At 39.1% G+C, this 23,564-nt stretch overlaps 1 protein-coding gene across 1 annotated transcript in view; it reads right to left on the bottom strand.

The window, feature by feature from the left end:
* Positions 1 to 23,564, bottom strand: part of LOC139151862 (caskin-2-like) — a 133,569-nt gene that overhangs the window by 61,765 nt on the left and 48,240 nt on the right. Inside the window, 1 exon segment of the mRNA XM_070724892.1 lies at positions 9,870 to 10,015. Within this exon segment, the coding sequence (XP_070580993.1) occupies positions 9,870 to 10,015 (146 nt within the window).

The raw sequence follows: 23,564 nt of genomic DNA, 5'->3' as shown, positions 1-23,564 counted from the left end.
TGAAGGCAAAGTGGAAGCAATCAAGCCACAGTAATCCTGGCTTAAAGGCTTGTCAGTAAAAAATCACTATGATTAATCAGACACATCAAACCATTCAGGATTTATGGTACTAATTTATTTTTTCCCCTTCTATTTCATGTAATAGACTGGCTGTCAAGTGAGGGATAAACAGGCTACTCCATACGTCAACAGGATTTGATTTTGCTCAGATGATGCGGCCTTTGACCTTGGCAGCACTTCTTAAGAGCCAGGTTTAGTCTGGTCTTTGATTTATGCTGTCGGTATTAACGTTTTTTGCCCTAAAACATATCAGATTGTGTGGGTTGGTGACAGCAGATATGACAAGAAGCAAGGATAAAGAGTGGAAAACATCATCAGTCAATGGATGTGGAGATAAACGGGTGCCGCGTCGTGACATCACAGAGGTATCTTGGTTACATGAACCGCACTTCCTACAAATCTTTGATACGCTGGCAACGGACATCGACTGATAAGACAGCATATGAAGATATTTGAAAGGATGTAGGAAATTAGACAAAGGAAAATTATCTCCCTTCATCATTATTTCCCGAGTGTGGATCCAACCTCACCAATGACATGTTTGAGACACTGAATGGTGTTGCAAGAATTAAGAAAAGTGTGAGGGGAATAGGAACAACTCTGATGTATTGAGCAGGAGCTTTGACTGTGTGGCATGTTCTTTCACGCGTATACACCAACACTACATTTAATGTTGTTACGTGCAGAGAAAACGAACAAAAGGGTGAACTCAGCAGTTAACGTTTAAACAAAATTTATTACGAAAATAAAACTAATTGCTAAGTCAGGGATAGAGTACAAGCTTTAAAAGTGCAGGGTTCTCAAAAATTTTTGAAGTTGGCGGAAAATTCAGAAAGTAGGCGGTTAGTAATGTGTGCAACCAGGTTCCCTGGGCGCGGGGGGGGGGGGGGGGGGGGGGGGGGGGAGATAGTTCTAAGCAATTTCTAAGCAAGCATTCTTATACAGTGTATAAAAGGCTATTCCAACATACACACAGGAGGGAGGGTTTCAAGGAGGGGGTCCCCTCCCTGAAAGCAAGAAATTTTTAAAATTTGAAGACATTTTGGAATAATTTCATGCATTATTGTACTGTATGAAAAACCATTTCAGCATGAGAGTGTTAAGGATATTTTTAAATTTGAAGACATTTCTGAGCAATTTCATGCATTCTTATACAGTGTATAAAAGGCTATTTCAACATACACAAAGGGGGAGGGTTTCAGGGACGGGGGTGGGCAAGAAATTTTTAAATTTTGAAGACATTTTGGAGTAATTTTATGCATTCTTGTACAGTATTAAAGACCGTTTCAGCATACAGAATAATCATTATCATTGCCAATTACAACATGTTTTCAAGGGATAAAGTTTTAAAAAAAGTCAGAAAAATTAATTTGATATCACTTGGGCCTGTCAACTACATTCAGTTGACAAGGATAATAGCAAAATTTCACCAGACTGTTGTGTAGAATTATGTTTAGCTCATGACTTGAACAAACATTTTGAAATACATCATAGAATGGGGCCTAGGGTTTTCACAACCCAGGTAACGATCCGCTAGAATCCTGACCAGCCTGGCTGTACAAAGTGTTTTACTGATTTAAATAAACTTGATTGAAGATACAGTAAAATCAAAGAGTTTATTCAATTCAATGAATTATAGGAACACAATTTGCAGTGATTTTAATTCACTGTACTAATTTCACAATAAAACGAACCGCGAGCTGATTATTGATTTTTTGCTGATGTTGAATATAATTGAAAAAGAGAGCTAAATTTCAGTGTTCATGTTTGATAAAACCTCAAACTATAAACGACACTGAGCGCCAGCCTGTACTACACTGGTAGTCAATTGTAACACGTACACACAACGCGATATCGGTCGACCTGAAATTTGACACTGTGATCGACCATGGATGTAAAAAATAGATTTTTTACATCCATGGATCGACGTAGCGTTTCAAAAGTACGAAAAGTGAGACTAAGTAATTTTTTGTTTATTTAGATTTGACCTAAACCTCCCATAACCAACAGACAAAGTCACAAAATCAAAGTTTTCAAGCGTCGACTTTCTCTTCCGCGATGCACACAACCACAGCCCCTCCACAAAGCGCGATGTCGATCGACTTGAGTTGAATATTGACATCGTGATCGACCATGGATAGATTGACGTGGCGTTTCGAAAGTATGAACACTGAGACTCAGTAACTTGTGGTCGCTTTAGATTTTATCAAAAACCTACCAAACCCATCAGACTAGGCCCTACTCTTACGCAGAAAACCAAAGCTCTCAAGCGTCGACTTTCTCTTCCGCGTTTGAGCGAAACAAAAGTCGGCTTCATTCGGAAATGGTCGGCTATTCGCGGGCATAACGTAATTGTATGTTAGTCCAATTTTCGGCTATACCCGATGTGAACGTCGGAATAATTCGGGCTGTGATCGGGCGAGCGAGGTTGACCTCGAGAGCGATGCCCAGTGTATAGTACAACACGTTCGCTGATCGCGGTACTACAGTGATAGCAACAAGTTCACCGCGTAAATTGCTAGACTACATATACCCACATCGGCACTTCTGAAATATTATCTGCGGCTTGCAAGACCACCAAAAAAATCTAATTATTGTTATCAAAACCAGAATTTCCGGGCCAGAGAGCGAAACAGTGCTGTAAAGTAGCCGGCCAAAATACGAAAGTAGCCGGTCAATTTGGCCGGCATCCGGCTAAAAATGAACACGCTGAAAGGGTATGCAGACTACTTATCTCAGCTGGGACGGCAAAGACTCCAGTCTCAGAGTTGTAACAGTCAGTCGGATGAATGAACAGTCCTTTGGCTTGCAGGCTTGAAACTGCACAAAGTCCACAGTATAAATCCAGCGTTGGCAGTGAAGGTCTTGAAAGGTCTTGAGAATGACTACTGCTGGAGTTTAGTAACACACAAGAGACACGATCCCAAAAGTCTGACTGGAAGCTGTGCGCGTCCCTTTTATAAAGGCATATAAGAACAATCTAGAACTTTTATTGACATGCTAATTACTGTTCTAAAATTATCTCCTTACACAACTAATCAACTTTCCAGAACATTCCAAACATGACTAATTGAATTCAAGGTTGTGAGGTCATCAAGGGCAGTGACCTTGAGAATGTTCTAGACTAATTGAACTCAGGTCATGATGAGTGTGGGGGAAATGACCTACATAACACACCCCCTCTTCAAAAAAAGAAAATTTTTCAAAGAAAAATCTTTCTTTTGCAAATGTAATCTTGAAAAGATTTAAGTACTCAATTTTTTTTTTCTTACTCTAAAGTAAAACTTCTTGAAAGTGAACAACAATAAACTCTAAATACGAGAGAGACAGTCTGCAATTAAATTGTCTCTGCCTTGGATATGTCTAATGTCAAGATTAAACTCCTGTAACATTAAACTCCATCTTAGCAATCTCTGATTTTTGCCTTTAAATTTCTGCAGAAAAACAAGAGGGTTGTGATCAATATAAACCACTATTGGCTGATTTGAAGAAGTAACATAAACTTCAAAATGCTGTAAAGCTAATATCAAAGATAAACACTCTTTTTCAATTGTAGAGTAGTTTCTCTGGGATTTGTTAAATTTGCGTGAAAAATAGCAAACAGGATGATCTACACCATGACTATCCTCTTGCAATAAAACAGCACCAGCAGCCGTATCACTAGCATCCACAGCTAATTTGAATGGCAAAGTGAAATCTGGTGCAGACAACACTGGGGCACTTTGCAGTATGGCTTTAAGTGTATCAAATGCCTGTTGGCATTGCTCTGACCAAACAAACTTTACTTTCTTTTTAAGTAAGTTAGTCAAAGGCTCAGTAATTGTGGAGAAATTTGGACAGAATTTTCTGTAGTAACCAGCCATACCGAGAAAGCGCATCAGTTGTCGTTTGCAGTTTGGTATGGGAAAACTTGAAATGGCACTGATTTTGGCATCAACAGGTTTTACCTCACCCTGTCCTACAGTATGTCCGAGGTAAGTTACCCTCGCCCAACCAAACTCAGATTTGGCAAGGTTGACAGTCAACATTGCTTTGCTCAGTCTCTCAAAGAACTTCCGCATGAGCTTGATGTGTTCCTCCCAGGTGTCACTATACAGGACGACGTCGTCAACGTAAGCTGCACATCCGTCTAGCCCGGATATGACGTCGTTGATCATCCGTTGGAACGTTGCCGGAGAGTTCTTCATTCCGAATGGCTATCAGCCGTCGTGTCACGTAGGCTGCACACACTCATCCGGTTATCCGTGTACGTCGTTGATCATCCGTTGGAACGTTGCGGCGAGAGTTCTTCATTCCGAATGGCATCACCTTGTACTGGAACAATCCGTCTGGTGTAACAAAGGCGGATATTTCACGAGCACGATCCGTCAGAGGGACTTGCCAAAATCCCTTCAGTAGGTCAAATTTCGTCACATACTTGGCTTTTCCCACTCGGTCGATGCAGTCATCAATCCTCGGGATTGGGAAAGTGTCTGTCTTTGTTAAAGTGTTGACCTTCCTAAAGTCCGTGCACATACGATAACTGTGATCTGATTTGGGAACAAGTATGCACGGCGAACTCCAGTTACTTTTACTGGGTTCAATAAAGTCATTGTCCAGCAGGTATTTGACTTCTTCCTGGAGATATTTTGCTTTTGTTGGATTCAGTCTGTATGGATGTTGTTTTACAGGCTTACTGTCCCCAACATCAACGTCGTGATAGATGACGTTTGTCCTCGTTGGAACATCTTGAAACAGGTGTTTATATTCATGGAGCAGTTCTTTCACCTGTTGTTGTTGTTCTGGCTGGAGGTGTGCCAACTTTGTAGACTCCAGCTTCTCCAGGATTTCTGAGTTCTGAAGCTTGACCGAGCCCAGCTTGAGTTTAGAGTATTTTCACTCAAGTCAGTTTCAGTATCACTATCTTCATAATGGCCAGAACTGACTGTACTGACAGGCTTTGTTTAGTAGGATTATCCCTATCCAAATATGGCTTAAGCATATTTATGTGACATAGCTGTTTTTGTTTTCGCCTGTCAGGTGTTATTATGATGTAATTTAAATCACTCAATTTCTTATCGATTAGATATGGCCCAAAGTAACGAGCATGGAGTGGTTTGCCAGGAATTGGAAGTAGAACAAGAACTTTTGACCTGGTTCAAACTTCCGTTTTGAGGTGCTTTTATCATATTTGGTTTTCTTGACTGCTGAGATGACTCAAATTTTCTCTGGCTAATTCACATGCTTTAGAGAGTTTCGTACGAAAATCTGACACATATTGCAAAATATTCAGACAATCATCATCGTCTGATAGGAATTTCTCTTTAACGAGCTTAAGTGGGCCACGGACTGTATGTCCAAATACAAGCTCAAATGGGCTAAACCAAGAGACTCCTGAATTGACTCTCTAACAGCAAAGAGCAGAAAATGAATTCCTTCATCCCACTGCTTCTCTGTGTCAAAACAGTAGGTCCTAATCATGTTTTTCAAAGTTTGATGAAATCGCTCAAGAGCACCCTGACTTTCTGGATGATAGGCGGATGACCTATACTGTTTAATGCCTAGCTGATCCATTACTTGTTGAAAAATACCAGACATAAAGTTGGAGCCTTGATCGGACTGGACACATTTAGGGAGGCCGAATAAAGTGAAAAATTTGACTAGAGCTCTCACTATAGTCTTTGTCTTTATGTTTCTCAGTGGTATGGCTTCTGGGAACCGGGTTGATGTACACATTATTGTCAGCATGTACTCATTTCCTGATCTTGTTTTTGGTAGGGGCCCAACACAGTCTATTAGTATCCTACTAAATGGTTCTTGAAATGCAGGAATTGGCTGTAAAGGGGCCTTTGGAATGGTCTGATTTGGCTTTCCTACCATTTGACATGTGTGACAAGTTTTACAGAAATGTGCTACATCCTGCCTGAGATTAGGCCAATAAAAGTGACTGAGAATTTTATGATAAGTTTTCCTTACTCCCAAATGACCAGCCCAGGGCGTTTCATGGGCCAGGCGCAATATTTCAGCACGATAGGGCTTTGGAATCACAATTTGATGTTTTATAGCCCAATCGTCATCAACCAAAACATCGGAGGTCTCCATTTACGCATGAGAATACCAGATTTTGTATAATAGGAAACAGAGCTATCTGAAGTTTTACCTTCATCATCTACCCTGTCAAACAAAGACAAAATATCTGGGTCTTTGTGTTGTTCTGCAATGAGATTTGATCTAGAAAATGTCTGACTTTGGTCAGCAGAAGTTTTACTGGAAGTTTCAAATCCACGAGGGATAACGGAATGATCCGTGTCAAACACCTGACTGAGAAAGGTGTCATTTAAGTCAACATCTGTGACATTATTTTTGAGAGTATTTTGATTCTCGGAAGTTTTCTTTGACATGGCTCGAGTAATGGCACATGAAGGAAATAAATCGGGTATCTCTTGTTCAATTGGCTCTGGATCCTGATCTAAACTAGGATTATCAGTCACAAGTGGATTAGTAATGACCTTGTCCCCAGCAAGGTCGTTTCCAAGAAGAAGGTGAATCCCTTCAAAAGGCAAAAAAGGCCTAATACCTAAAGCCACAGGTCCAGAAACAAAGTCCGAAGACAAATAGACATTATGGAGAGGAACAGGAATAAAGTCATTACAATCTACCCCCTTAATAAGAACTTTAGAACCTGAAAATGACTTTTCAGAAACGGCAGGGTATCTGCCAACAAAAGAGACTGGGAAGCCCGGTATCTCTTAAAATTTTGACAGGGGTAGCGAAAGAGAAATCACTAGAAAGTGATATAAAACCATTATGAATAAATGGTTCGAAAATACCCATAATGCTATCTTGAGAAGAATTGACCTTGACCTCATTAATTGGGGATAAGAGGGGTTTAACCTCAGAAAATGTGTTGCACACATTATTAGACTCTAATCGAGTTGATGAAGAAATAAAGCCGGTGGGCTTAGATCCACTTTGACCACTTTGACCTTCACGTTTTCTTTTCAATTTGAAACAATCTGACATTAAATGGCCGTCTTTCTTACAATAATTACAAGAAAGTGTACCAAACTGTTTGTCAGAAGGAGATTGAGACTTGGGATCTGATGATGTGGGAGTGTTACTTGAACTCTGTGAACTGTTGTCATTTGATTTCTATTCTCCTTTGAAAAATTCTTGGATGAAAAGGAGGAGTTAAATTTACCTGCATTGTTCTGTATGAAAAGGACTGGGATGGTTTGCTGAGAAATGAAGATTTGTGGGTCAATGAATAATCATCGGCCAAACGTGCAGCAACCTCCAATGTATCTGCCTTTTGTTCATTGATAAACGTCTTGATGTCACTCCGGATGCACCTTTTAAATTCTCAATCAAAACAAGTTGTCGTAATTTGTCATAATTCTGACTGACCTTTTCAGAAGAACACCAGAGATCAAACAGTTGTTCTTTTGTTCGAGCAAATTCAACATAAGTTTGGTCTTTCGCCTTCTCACAATCCTAAATTTCTGACGGTACGCTTCAGGCACCAACTCATAACCCTTGAGAATTAATTCCTTCACAGAATCATAATTTGAAGCCTGCTCTACTGACAACTGAATGTAAATTTCTCTGGCTTTACCCACCAAAGCACTCTGCAAAAGCATAGACCAGGACTCCTTAGGCCAATTCAGACTCTGAGCAATTTTCTCAAAATGGAGAAAATATTTGTCAACATCCTTTTCTTGGAAAGGGGGAACTAACCTGAAATGCTTAGTGATGTCAAACTTGTCCGAAGGGAAGAATTTTCCTGACTGTCCAAGCTCTAAACGTTTTATTTCTACCTGTAATCGCTGTTCTTCTAATCGCAATTCTTTTTCCTCTGTCTTTCTTCCATTTTAATCTTTCCTGCCTTTCTTTTTCTTTCTGTCTTTCTTCCATTTGCAATTCTTTTTCTTTCATTTCCTTTTCTAATTCCAATTCTTAAGCTCCAAATCTGCCTGTCTCTCTTTTCCATTTGTAATTCTTTTTCTCTCATTTGTAATTCTAGTTTCTTGATCTCCAAATTTGTCTGCATTTCTAATTCTAATTTTCTGAGTTCAGAGGTAGACTTGGGCTCATAATCTTTCAGGGTGGATTCCTCAAATTGGCCTAAATCAACTAGATGTTTGGCAATACGGTACTGTATTTCCCTCTTGCGCATAGATCTTTTAACTTCTACTTTAAGGAAATTTGCCAGTGCTATGAGGTTGTCTTTTCTGAGGGAATTAAATGTGTCCTGATCAAGGTCATCCATAAATTCGTCTGGTTTAAATTCCGCCATGATTGGATTTGGCTGAGTTCACAGTGTACAGTAGTTTTGAAAAGGCTGGCAAAATGTTGTCAAACGGCTCAAAATATTCTCATCCCGGACAAGCCCCAATTTGTTACGTGCAGAGAAAACGAACAAAAGGGTGAACTCAGCAGTTAACGTTTAAACAAAATTTATTACGAAAATAAAACTAATTGCTAAGTCAGGGATAGAGTACAAGCTTTAAAAGTGTACAGACTACTTATCTCAGCTGGGACGGCAAAGCTCCAGTCTCAGAGTTGTAACAGTCAGTCGGATGAATGAACAGTCCTTTGGCTTGCAGGCTTGAAACTGCACAAAGTCCACAGTATAAATCCAGCGTTGGCAGTGAAGGTCTTGAAAGGTCTTGAGAATGACTACTGCTGGAGTTTAGTAACACACAAGAGACACGATCCCAAAAGTCTGACTGGAAGCTGTGCGCGTCCCTTTTATAAAGGCATATAAGAACAATCTAGAACTTTTATTGACATGCTAATTACTGTTCTAAAATTATCTCCCTTACACAACTAATCAACTTTCCAGAACATTCCAAACATGACTAATGAATTCAAGGTTGTGAGGTCATCAAGGGCAGTGACCTTGAGAATGTTCTAGACTAATTGAACTCAGGTCATGATGAGTGTGGGGGGAATGACCTACATAACAATGTCTACACTTATCACTTGTCTATACTGATCAGATGGTACCAAGTACCCTCCCCCTTGGATGACATCCCCTCTACCTATCCTTTCAACATCTATCCCTCCATCCATAGATCCAACCTTTAATACTACTGAAAAAAAGGCTGGCTGGAAAGGAGGCTGCAGTAAATCTGAGTTATTTTCAGAGAGTCAAAAGTGAAATGCCTGATCAGAGGGTTTTGCAGACGAAAATGCCATGAAGCACAATCAGAAAAATAAGTGCAGATGTCTTACATGTATATACACTCTCTTCAGAGAGTGGGGGCTGGTACTTTACCCTAGCGTAGGAGTATATTTATCAAGTGCCTACAAATTGGACATGCATTGTTAATAAAAAGCATGTACTTTTGGATTTTGACAGCAAAAAAACAGGTTTAAACTTAGCATGGCTATACACTGACCAATTAACGACGTATTTCGGGAATGACACCATTGCACTAGTTAAACAGTTTTACTCTCAAGAAGTAAATCCTGTGAAGTGTCAAAATAATGAGATGCTGCTACTTGCAGTAAAAGATCTTGTCTGGAAGGAGGTTTGAGTTTTCGACAATGAGAAAACGCTCAAAGAATGCTGCTAACTTGACACTGCAAGCTGTGGCACTTGCAAAAATAATTTCTGAAAAATAAAGCTAGGGCCTGCCAAGTTTCTTTTTATGCTTGTCCCCAGTCTGTTTTGATGGCCTTTCCCATACTTGAAAACAAGTTGATCACTCAGTGAACAACAAATGATGTCACAGCTGCCATGCTGTGGTGCAACATGTCGACTGATAACATAAACGGTGCCCAAGAATTACCTAACTGTGCTGCAAGATAAAAGGTTAACTTACGACATCGTAGCTGCCGTACTGTGATGCAAGATGCAATGGAGTGTCTCCCTCGTTGGAAGAGTCGTTCGAGCTGGACCCCGACCTCAGAAGTAGGAAAACTGGATCTAGTTTGCCTTGCCACGCCGCATAGTGCAACGGCCTCATTCCTGCAAAAAGCAATAGGAATTATCTCGTAAATATTTATGGCAAGATATGGTTATTGCTTTAAGCGTTTATTGAATGAATGACCATTACTGCATGATTTGCAACATACAGCTCGGCCTCATATCTGATAGAGAAAAACACATCATATTATTGTAGCATACTATTTACATTGTTGTAGTTTACTTTTGCACAAGTATGTAAATTACGGCCTTGTGCAATCTTGAGTGCTCTTTTAGTCTATGTGTATTTGTTTGTGAACATGAGGCTCAGGTAAATATCCACAGTACCTTTTAATGTATCACTACGCTGTTGCATGGTTTGAATCTATTACCACTGCAACACTTTAATAGAAGGGAACTCAAATAAACAAAAGAGTTCTGTAAACTGATGAGGGAGGGCAGCATTCATAATGTAACCTAAAGTATGGCTGTACTGATAATTTGCAGTTGATGCACGAGAAAGTTGAATTTTTGCATCTGTACCCTCCATCACCCATGCAAAATTACACAACCAATCCATGCAATGTGTTTGTCAAAATTGCTGAGGCCTGCAGTAGGCTTTAATCTTCCAAAACAAATTCTGTGGTAAACAATTTTCACTCTGTATGGTGTTCAACTCAGACACCTGTTCAAAGACACATTATGTAAGAAACTATACGTACGCAAGGCTACCGTATTTTAATTGTTTTCCAGTCTGTGTCTGGGTTCTGTCAGTAATACAACACAGTAGGAACCACAGCCAAAGACTGAAAAACAGAGACGGTGGGAATAGAGTGCTGACACACCGGTTGTGCCACGCTGGGAAAACACACCTTTAGGATTTCACAGTACACACTGAAGCTGACATTCCATCATTTGAAATTACATCAACAGATAAAAGTTTGAAAAAGTAATCAACATTATGTTTTCAACTACTATTTTATGAAGCTATTGGCATGGTTCCAAGGACTTGGTCACAATAATTTCAATTTAAGAGTATGTTCGGATGGTGGTAATTATTTCTATTCAAGAATATGGTAATTAACTTATATGAGGCTATTAATTCCTTTTCTGTAATCGTAATATAAAATTCTTCCTGTAATTATGTTTTTTCTTTATACCTGTTTGTACCGACGCATAGGTGATATTGTAAACTGTACAAGTATAAAATCAGTAATATAGAATAAAGTTGGTTGTGTATGAATCCCTTCTATCCAGGGTCTCTTCTTTCAGTTTTGTTTCTCTGAAACAACCCACAAAACTGTTAGATTAGAGATTGTGCACTCTTTGCAGGGGAGAATATAACATCACGCTATTCCAGGTTATGTATTCAAAAGTTACAATGATATTCTGTCATTTTGTTACGATATTTTAATTTTCAGACAGTTCATTATGTATCATTCCTCGTAAACAACTATGTCTATTTTAACATTTGTCTCATCAGACAGACAGGAAACACATTTTACTCAATGTACTTTTAAATTGTACACGACACTTGGGCAAATATGAATAAAGATCATAATAATCAGTAATCATAATTTATGATCAATTTCTGACATAAAACTTATTTTTTCCTCAGGAATATCCCACTTCAACTTTCAATAAGTCTGTCTCACATCCTATCAGAAGCCAACATGATAACCTTTGCAGGGACAGAGTCACAAGGCACACACACACACTCCACTGTGCACAAACCAACATTCCTGCATGAACTGCAGTCCTGAACTCCCTGCCTGATGCCGCAATTTTCATAATTCACGCTACCAAACCATTACTATACACCATTTTATCTTTTCTGTCAACTCAGGGGTCCAATAAGAGCTATCAACTGAAATGTAAGGTCACCCCAAAGGTCAAAAGTCAAAGATCATACACAGTCCACCCTTATTCCCATACCATCCCAGGAGACACGTTTGCATTTTTCTCTGATGATATTCTTGGCTGAAAGCCTACATATACCAGTACTTCTGCCAAAGCAATGTTTCACTATTCATGGACATGTTCTCTTGCTTTCTACAGCACTTAACATACACTGACCTTCAGTTCAAAAGGCATTTGTACACTGAAATGGCAGAACACAGGGTTAATACCCAGACAAGTTTTACTTGGGGTACCATTCCTGGGTGATTTTTCCCCCTCAATGTTCAAAATTCTATATCACCGTTTCACATGTAACTTCTGTAAATCCGTCTGTCACTTGTACATATTTTTCTCTCCATTTTGATGAGTATTTATAAACTTTACTTCAGAACTATAATCAGAAACTTTGACAATCATTGTGGGAGAAACTTATCACAGGCAAGACAATTCACAATGAGGCAAAAAAAATCACAAAACTTCACAAAAGGCCAAAGTAGTTGAAAGAGATCGTCCATGTCAACCGTGTTGGGATGGGAAGCTCAATTGTAGAGAGAGGCCGTTGCCATCATTCAGTCTGCCCTGGTTTGAACACCAACAATGCATCTCTGTCTCATTTAATACCTAAACGGGTGACACCGTGTCAGGTGTAACAATCAAGACTTCCTGCCGACAAACTGTCGTGACATCCACACCTTTATTTTACACAGGTGTCAAGCACCTTTCTGAGTTGGCCATATTCTTTTGGTTTCCTTCCTCTGCAAATTGGCGTGTACCCTTCTTGAATTGACAACTTGACCCCTGTCCGGCAAACACGGTGGCACATCAAACAAACGTCTTCCTTTTGTACGCAAATTACAATATAATTTCATAGCAGCTTCTGCTAACAACCATTTTAACCAGGTCATTGATTTTGACGAGCTTGCTGTGGTTTCTCTGAAGTGCCAACCAAGCATTAAAAGAAACAAGCCACGATTCAGATCAACTACAAGGAAAGAGATGAAGGTTCCAGTGGTTTTATGGATTCAAGTTTTATGGCACATGTCAATGTCAGACTTTGTTATGGCAGGTCATGAACTCTGAAATTACAAAGCAGGAAAAGAGAAACATTAAAGTCTATGATATCACCCCTCAGAGCACCTGTATATAACAAGCACTCAGCTGAGGGCAGTGCTACCCATTGACTTCAAACACCATTACATATGAGGGAACAGTTATCCTGAGGCCAGTGGTTGAAAATGACCTTGTTTATGAGCAATTGAACAGATTTTTACTGTTCACCGCAAGCAATGCACAGCAACTCTAATCAGAACATAGAAGTCAGTGGCTTCTTGCAATAGCGACATAAGTTATGGCTGCAACTTGCGGCCTCAACAAAGTTTGGACCCCTTAAGTACAAGAACAAAAGGCTAGGATAGTCTGTGTTGATCTCGATAGTGTTGTCATGTCTTGTCGTGCCCTACATAACTCATCCAGACAAACAAAAGGTGAATCTCATATACCTATATTACCAGATAACAGTAACTGCTGATATACAATGGCGTATTATGGCAGTTGGGACATACACAGACTTTTTTCCCTGAAAGACAAATGGCTGAATCATATATATTACCAGAACCAGGTAACAGGAATGTCTAAAGTATTATAGTGCATTGAGTGAGGCCAACATAGAGTTTCTTCTGGACAATGTGTGAATCATAAATAACTGTAAACTCCAGGTAAACAGAAATGGTGTCTGTACACTGGTACATTGTTTCAGCTTGGCTATGGATAGTTCCCTAAAAAGACCGACAATGGGTGAATCACACATACACTGTACCGCTATTGGTACGACTAGACACTAGTAACAGCTTTAGTACATTTCACTTGGGGTATACAATGAGTTTCCAAAGAGAGCTAAGTTCAAATTCAGCCTACAAGACCTGAATTGCCCCTTTTAACCCTGTGAAAGCTTCTGGTCCATTTTTGCTGTTGAAATTATCAGGCTTGAATTCCACTGAAGGCCCTTTGAACTCACCATCATATCTAAATGTTCATCAGACGCAGACCTGGTTCCCGTCATGCTCAGTCTGGTTCCCTTATCAATAGTCAAATTCATTTATTTTTAGCGTCAGGGCACGTTTTCTCTACCTGATTCAGATCCCAAGGTTTGTCACACTACCAGCCTACTGAGGAGACAATGCCCGCTTTTCCCGCCTCTCGTCAGTTTTATGTTACCAGGGTCATACAGGGTTATTTGGATGAAAATAAATAGGATTTGCCTTACTTTCAGAATACAAAACCCTGCTTATTTAGCCAGACTTTTTTGAAATACCAGGATATGGGCATCTGCACTTGCATTTAATCCTCACTATACTCAGTAAAGTATTCTATTCTGTAAATTACTCCCGTGATTAGACTTAAAACAACATACCTGGAACACAATATCAACTAAAAATCCTTTTTTCCAACTACTGACTATTTCAAGGAAAAAACCTGACAAAATAAGACAGAACCAGAAGTTGCAAATTTTAATGCTCAAAGTTTGAATAACATGTTTTGTTTGATTTGATCAAATATACAAGCAGGAACTTCTCCAGGATAGCTTTATTTTTCTGGCAAGCAATATTCAAGGCAAAGAGGAAGGTGTTGAGTTTCTGCCTGTTCATTGAACTGTCCAGATAAAGTTAATGTCAATACAGCAGTGGTACCATCTACATCCTCTGATAGCAGATCTTGGTGCAAAACAAATCAGAGTGGAGACAGCTCAAAGAAAACACCCACTCAATGAAGAGTCACATTTCAGGCAAAATCTACGTTATCATCAAGAAACAAATATGAGTAGCCTGATTCATTTTCAAAAACAACAGGTTGATGTCAAATTTGCCGGCCAACTGAGAGACAGGTAGTCTGGAAGTGCATAGATTTTAGCTTGTGTTACAGGAACACACCTCAGGTATAGGATTTGAGAACTAGTATTAAAAACATTTCTGCTTCCCCAGTATGACTGCATAGGTATGGAAGGGGGAATCCCCAGTAAAAATGACAGCGGAACACCAGTGATATTGCTTGCTAAACTGGAATTACGTTTTTTATGTGAAAGGCGTCAAAAAAGGAAGAGTAATACAGGTTTATTCTCTAAATATAACCTAATCCTTTGTTGACATATGGGATTGCTGTGCACTTTCGGGACAAGAGCGGGCTATTTCATTTCTATCAGGCATTCCAGGAGCACTTCAAGCAAATACCCAAGTGTTAGGAAAACAGAAATAATTAGTAACAGGGGTTTCATTAAGAGCCGGCAGCCGGCGAAATTGACCGGTTACTCTCATGATTTCGCCGGCTACTTTTTTGGAAATTTGAACTCTTTCATAGCTAAAATATTTTTTACCTTCTGAAATGATACGGACAAGTTTCACTAGCTGTGTAATCAAACTTTTCAACGGCTTTTATGTGAAACAAAATTTAGAAGACGAGCGACTACTACGATCGCCTTGTACTACGATGCAGCACGGTCTTGCGTATACTGCCTCAATAAAAATCGGAATTGCAATTGACGATTCTATTGGCTACCTGAATTGCTGATTCCTATTTGGTGACATTTATATACGCTAATGAAAACGTGCATACTACACCTGTCGGCCGTCGTTAGCTCAACTCAAAATGGTCGATGAACAAATGAAGACGGAAGTGGTCGCAAGGTCAAGCTTCGCTGTACGATCCTCGGTTTTGAAGTGGACCAAGAAACAAGAGAAGGATAATTACGTTGATTTAAACTGTTTTCGAAGGCAATGACCTGATTTTTTTTCTCACGAAAAACTTTCCGATTACAGTCGGAATTTTAGTAAGCCGATGTGCGTTGCACTGCGGTAGGCGTAATTGCGAAGGAATATAACCAGCTGGATGTATGTATGTACTGCTCTTCTGTCTATCGACGCCAACACTTAAGAACGTCGCCCAGAGTGGTTAAAATACGATCAGACCTCGAAATTCACTTCAAAAGCGATCGTCAGGTTAAATCCGAATGTGCGCTTCTGAACGTACAAATTTCCATATCCTATATCAAGGTTCTTTAATACTTTGCATACCCATATAGTCAAATAACTTTGAGGATCTTTGATTCTATTTGCGAAATATGGTAATGATTGTCATTTTTTATCATTATTCGCTATATAAATTATCCTTTTTACCTCTCCAGTGGTATCAAAGTTCTTCATCTACAGATTTCCATACCAAACATCAGAGTTCTTAAGTCAAGCATAACATTATGAGTGTTTCATCCAGGATGGCATCAATAAGGGGGATTTTCCCCCTTTACCAGAAAATTTCGGGGGCATTTCACCAGTTCATGTGTTCTACTTGTACCTCTAAGGTGTGACTGGCACCATTTCATGGAAGGGGGGAGTGGTCCCCTTGACAAATTAATTGGGGTGCCAACATTTTAACAGAGGGGGAATCCCCTATCCCCCCTGTCTAGATGTAACACTTTAAATATTATCTACATATCAAATTTATATCATTAATAATAGTGAATTATTATAGTTTACCTCCTAAAAGCATAGAGGCTCTAAAGACTTGTTTTCTGTGTTCAAATTATCGTCAACATTACCACATTTTATCATTTTTAATTATGAATTATCATATTTAGGCCTAATCTCCCAGGAAAATGGCTTTTATGATATGAACACAAATTGCCCTGGAACACTGCTAACAATTCTCCTGAAAATACTAGAAATTCAAGTGACTGTAAGCTGTAAAAAGTAAATTTTAGCTCATTTTTCAGGGTTTCCGGCCTTCGGCCGGGAGGGGGAACACCCTGAACACCGGGACCCTCCCCCGACGACGACCGCTTTGTGGTCATGGCAGCTGCAAGCCGCCTACTTTACCATTCTAGCCCCCTACTTCAAAATTTAATGAAACCCCTGAGTAACCCTGGCATACATGTTCATGCAACTGCAAGGATCAAATACCAACATGATGTACACTTTATCACCGTTACACTGATGACCAAGTTGACTATGGAATTCATTTAGGTGTTACAAATCTTAAATATTACGTGATAAGAGTGAAGATTTCAAAAATGTTGGCATCCCACGGTACATGTAACTCATGCTTTTCAACGCTTGAATTCTCTCAAGCTCCTTGCAGCTGTCATCCACTGGTTCTTGTGGGAAGAAAAAAATATGACTGACTGCCATCCCTACGCCACGACGTATTTCATAAAAATTGACAGAAAACAAAGTTCAGCAGACAGAACACCTGTTTTTCTCTTACAAAGTACAGCGAAAGACAAGCGGAGTCACATCCAAAGAGCAAAAAGGGAATAACCTTACAAACCTCCGAATGTGCCTCAACTGCTATCTGCAGGCACAGTAATGCCACGTCAGGTCATCGCGTCTGCCTGCATTAAAACTTAACTCAATCCCGGCATCTGTTTCCACTCAAGTCACTACAAGACAACTCTGGTAAATAATTTAGATAATAAGTCACTACTGTTCCACTCCAGTGTTTTGATGCCGACCAAACTGTCCCCAGCTGCCCTCTGGGTGACCTTGAACTTAAACTACATGTATTCCAGCAGAGTCATGTTTATTTACAAATGGCAAACAAACCACAGTCCACCACTCATAAATAGAACGCATCAGGGTTGGTATGTCACATACGTTATGCTATCCCCACACTGCTTGATATCAAAGAACATACACAAACCCTATTTTTAAGCAAGCGCCGGCGTCTTCACACACAAGCTACACATATTTCTAAACATGTGCAGACTGTCTATACAAACATGCTCACCAACAGAGATGCATTCTTGTCTAACAGACTATAGCTAAAGTGACAACAACATTTTGTATCATTTTTTTCCCAGCAAAATGATTTATTTTTGACATGCTGCCTGTCCTCGTGTATCTATTAATTTTGAAATGTTTGAGAGACTTAAACTTATCCAGTTCTTAAAATCATCTACTTCTAGTACAAGTGATGACATGGAAGAGAAATTGGAAAGTCATACACGTACACTGAGCAACTGGTGATACCATTACATGACATGTCGAACCTTTTCAGTAACTTTCTACGGTTACATATGCTCAATAAAACAAATTCGCTGCACTGTATAAAACCTTGAAATTCTTCTACATCTTGTTTAAAATAAAGAACTCCCAGCATATTCCTAGAAAGAGTCCATCATCGAAGGAACAAAATGGAAAATATATCGACCTCAGTGGAGAAATTTCCAGTCTCCACAATTCTGTTATTCAAACACTTCTGAATGAACACTAGTACTTACAGATTACATCACATAAAAAGTTGAACACTTTCTCCGCACAACACTTTAAAAGAATCACAAAAACTCTCACGTGGGAGTCCCTTCACCTCTTACTGAGAAAATCGACATTTCCAACACGCCAACCAGTGCTGTTTTATTGAAGCATAAAAACTACAGAAGCTGTTTTCTATAACACATTTCCGCAGTCTTGGAATCCGTAGCAAATAAAACGTTGCCGTAAAAGCCGAGATGGAGAGACCTCAAATGCGATCGTTTTGCTCAAATCGTGATTACAACTCTGATCACATTTTGAATGGGCTGGCCCATAAAATGAATCTGTCCTTTGCAAAAACTGAAATAAACCTGAAAAACATTTCATAAAATAAAATCCTACTGATATAATTATATATTAAAAATAAATGGCGACCTCACTGTTGCTATGGGATACTATAACACAGGAATATATGTGAAATATGCAAAAGTATACGATTGTTTTGTTTTGTTTCAGAAATTCTCTGCAAGTGAACTTATCACCACAGGTCACAGTCAAGTCTGGATGTTTGTACATAATGGAATAAAGAGTAAAATGTTAGCTATGCAGTGTTCTCCCTAGGATTTTTTACAAGAGGGCGAAGACGTGGTGCGAAGCACCACAAGCGACCGCGTAAGCGGTCGCGGGGGGAGGTCAGGAGGGGGGTGTCCCCCCTCCTGCCGTTGGAGCTTTTGAAAAACAGAGATTAAAATGGTGTTATTGGTGGCACTTGGGAAGTATTTTTTCAGATTTTTTTCGTATAAAAAACTCAAAGGAAGAGAAATCTGAGACGGTGTTCCACAACTTTTATTCCAGTTCAGTGATTTCAATGAAGATTCCATTTTTTGAAAACGAAAACAGAGCGACAGACATACATTTATTCATCGATGTCAAAATTATCACCATAGCACTCACGTGTTCTCATCCTCCGGCTTTGGGAAGGAATACACAAGCAAAATTCTAACCTCCTATAAAAACTTCAGTTTATTCTGCTGTCCTTGGTTCGGCTCAAGCTCCTTGGCATGTTTACTCAGCTATAAAGTCGGTTACCTAATGCACGGTCCCTATGGAGGGACCGTGGCTATTAATACGTTACGGCCTGAGCCATGCAAACATGGCTGCCATCGATGAGTTGCACATGGGCTTATGATCTCGGATGACATCACAAACTCGCGAGATTTGCAAGATCGATGAGAATTACGTTTGCAGCCTGCAGGATCGACGATCACGCTTGCATTTTGCTTGTAAATCACTGTCAACTTTTTTCCGTACATTTTATTGTTTTATTTTTCAAAAAAATAAATCTTTTTCATTTCTGGCAAGGGGGCGCTCGGAATTTACAAGAGGGCGCCACGCCCCTGTTACCTTATTCAGGGAGAACACTGCTATGTGAACTTGGTGGGATAATATACATTTCAAAAGACTATACATATTACCATTGAGTCTGTGATCGTGCAAGATTAACTGTGGAAGATTGTTAAATACATGGACTTTTGTTTTGTTTACATAAACCATCTGCACAATACAGCTATTTCTAAAATGTGTAATTTTTTATTCCCTGGCTTTCATAGCATCCGAAATATGGAGACTAACTTGGGCAAGCATGTCCTTTCATATTCAGATTTCGTCTGATATCAGGAAATAACTCAATCACGTTTCAGATATTTCCGTCGTTGCCCACGCAAATATATCATGAAACCTGTACATATATAGCTTTGGTGTTTTGGTGATTTTTATAACCAATTTAGTGATATGTATTGAAATACCACAAAAGAAACTGGCATCGAATGACAGCTTGCACAATGGCTCAAAATATCGTCAATATTACATTGATAATTACACTGGAATAATTGATGACAAATGTTGTTGCTTTCACAGCAATCACGCAAGTGAGTTAAGGCAGGGGTCCAGCTGGGGTCCAGACAGAATTTCGAGCTGAATTTCATTTCTCAAAAACTACTGGTCATATTTTGATGAAATTTGGTACACATACGTAATTTTGATAGCTCTTTCAGTTTATGCCATTTAAATTTGCATAAAAGGTGTCACGTGATCTTTATACCGATATTTACCCGCCAAAATCGATTATATTATGTATCAGCATATTTCATCTTGTAAACAACGTTTAAACTTTATTTTTTCGGCAAATGATATTAGAGTAGAGTCAAGTCAATCGACTAATATACTTTACCAAGGAAATTTCGGAGTTAATCCCCTGATATTTCTGCCAAATATGTACGATTTGTAGGAAAAAATCAATTCTTGTTTGAATTTCGGTATTTTTTAAAGGAAATGTTACAAAATCATACATGTTAAAGGTATGGTTGTAAAGATCTTTTAAGGCTTAGTTTGAGGATAGCAAAATTTCTGAGAAATAGGGCGCTCTACAAGTTGAAATTTTCGAAAGAAATTTGGTCGCTGTGTGCGCGATCGGGCCATCTCGTAAGCAATCCAAAAGGTCATGACCCCGTCGCCTACTCCAGTATTATCGAAACGATTTGTAATTGTAGATTGGAAAGTTGCTTCACACATCATTCCGCTTGTCTTGTATGTGCTTTACTGTGTTTTGTGTCGGTCTTGGGTCAGTATGTTAGTGTCAAAATTAACAAATGGGTTGAATTTAAAATAAGCCGTGGAGAGGCATGGAAGTGTGTCTCAGACCACCTTGACCTTTTGACCCCACGTTTCGTAACCGGTTCGTTCCGCAGTTCCATATAAACATGGAGGTACCAACTGTCTCTCCGTGATTATCTCTTTCTTAATTTTATATTGTATCTATGTTGTTGATCTCTTGATCTCTAGAATACTCATGTTTGGATCTTTTTGTGTCTGACTCTGTTCGTTATTCGTTTGTCGCCTTGTTTCTTATGCCGTGGACTTTGGCCTTTATCAGTGTATCGCTGATGTTTGGATTTCCTTTGTATGCGATGATCGGTTGTTGGGGAATACATTCGTAAATATTTCGTCCTTTTCTGTATGTTCCAAGTTTCCACACAGTGCATATAGGCTATATTTCGTTGTGAACACTAGTGAGTGCTTTTTCTGAATTCGTTTGCTCTCTGGTGCGCTCGTTGCGAACTTCATTTGTGATGTGATGATGCACCTTTCCTGTTGTTATCTCACGTATGCACAGTGTTGTTCTATAAATATTCATAAGCCTGATGCATATTCATGATAACATTTGACGCCCATGCCTTAACTTACTTGCGTACATGCGCTGTGCAGGAATAGAGCTATAGAATACCAATTTTGACACAAACGAACCTACACATACTAGTAAAAAAAAATCACAAATCATATTGTGGGAGATCTTTGATCCATGCCATTTAGGCAACCAATTTCATTTTTGAAATTGGCCATCACACCTTGAAAGTACCTATGTTTGAGACCTATTACATTTTTCAAGGTACTGAAATTGCTCTCACAGCTTTTTTTTTTACCAGAAGTATTTTTGTGTTTCTCCAGAAGTATTTCTGTTTTTCTTCAATTTTGATAACAGGGCCTCCACGAGTAACAAGAATCGGGTAGAATTTTGTTCAAAATTTTGAACAAGAGGACAATGAGCTTGTAAAAAGATAATGTGCAGGATAGCAACTACAATACCTTGCATAGGTATGGATTCTTATTAATGAATTCCATTAAAATTGTTCAGACCTGGGCACCAAGAATATGGAATGTTGTCACAAAAAATGAGCAAATATTTGACAACCTCACCTTACACATATCTTCATACTATAATGTAACATTGTTTCGACTTGAAATGCATGTTGGACTATCCTTAAGATATATTATTTAAAACATGTATTTCAGCACAGAAAACACTGGGAGATTTCATACTTTCTATCTTAATCTTTTGCATATCTTAAAACTGTACGGAAATTTCTAGCCATTACTCTTAATATCTAGATGCATGCCAAGGGAATCTACAAAATCCTAGACATGGTGAAATTATAAAATGGCTGACTACTACCACACTGGATGGTGTGGAGACTTGATCAGAGCTTAGCGTTACTCAAACATACAACATATAACCAATGTGAACAAGTCAATGATAAACCAGACACAGGACCAGTTTTCAGTAAATCTGGCTCTGAAAGAATTTTTACAAATTTTCCTTCTGAATGTCACAAAAATAGCATTGTTCAACTTTAGTTCGTTCAGGGCACTGACCCAAAGCAGGATTTGATTATTGGTTTTTACACACCCAGTAATATCTGGATTTCATAATTGACAATTGATAGGTATATATCACCAACCATATGACAAGTGATAAAGTTGTTGATGCTGTAGTTCACATTTGAATGGGGTCTGTCCACATTGTCTGGCATTTGTGACCTGGATCTGCATTATTCAGATTCCAAGGCCTGATGCCGCTTTGCCATAACAACAGGTGTGTGGGAACGATGATGATACCGAGTAGATACCATGTTTTTTGTTTCTAGTTTGTTGAGTTTTATTAGAAATTCAGTATTCTTTGCAACTTGCACTTGTGTACACTTAGCAGACATATTTTGCATGAAATGTTCAAAATCATGACTTTGCAGTGATAATTAAAGCTTATGGAGTGGATGGTAATCAAAGAATATATACATACACAAATTAAGTTTTCTGACGAGTTGGTCGGTAGACATGTGGTCGGCTACCCCAGGTTTGTAGTTCAAATTTCCAACTGATATAATAAGTTCCGAAATCATGAACAAATCTTAACCAAAACTCACTGGGTATGGTTGATGTATGCTGGGTGATATGACAAACCTGTTCAACATGAGTTATCTGCAGGATACAGAGCCCACTGACATTGAGGGACGAGCAGATGTGTAGAGCCCTGTGTGAGATACACATCAAGGTAGCTGCGTATTTTCTGTGGTCTAGCCACATACATGTATGTATGCTGTGCAGCCAGGTGTTTGTGGTTAGCTACATGACATATGTGTAGTCTAAGTTTTTGGAGAAAGTTAAGCGGAGATTTCCGGTGACAAATCATGTGACAAGATCCACTTATGGTGGGAACTTGGAATGTAGGCCAGTAAAGACCATTACAAGTCGTAAACACAGGAATTAAAAGCTTTATAGAACATGATGGTAAACACAGGGCTGTACATACATTTGTGGTAGCTTGCGTGTGGACAGATTCTGATTGATATCAACAGGCATGCCGGTAAACCAAGTTGCCTGAACAGGAAAGCAATTTTTCATTGCGTTTAATTTACCTCCAATTAGGCAAACACGATAAAGAATACACCGAGGAATTGGTAAGATCAATGAGGCCATTTAAATTAAACATGTGCCATCCTAATCAATTTAAATTCAATCCCTTGCCAGTCCAAGTGGATTGAGAAGGGAATTTATATCCTTGATCATTGCACCAGTTTTCAATGATGGTGATGAATGCAAGACCGAGCATGGTCAGAGTGCATCTGATTCAAAACTGCCACACA

The sequence above is a fragment of the Ptychodera flava genome, chromosome 15 (assembly GCF_041260155.1).
Source record: "Ptychodera flava strain L36383 chromosome 15, AS_Pfla_20210202, whole genome shotgun sequence".
In the NCBI taxonomy this organism is placed as follows: Eukaryota; Metazoa; Hemichordata; class Enteropneusta; family Ptychoderidae; genus Ptychodera; species Ptychodera flava.
This window is presented reverse-complemented; position numbering and strand designations above follow the sequence as displayed.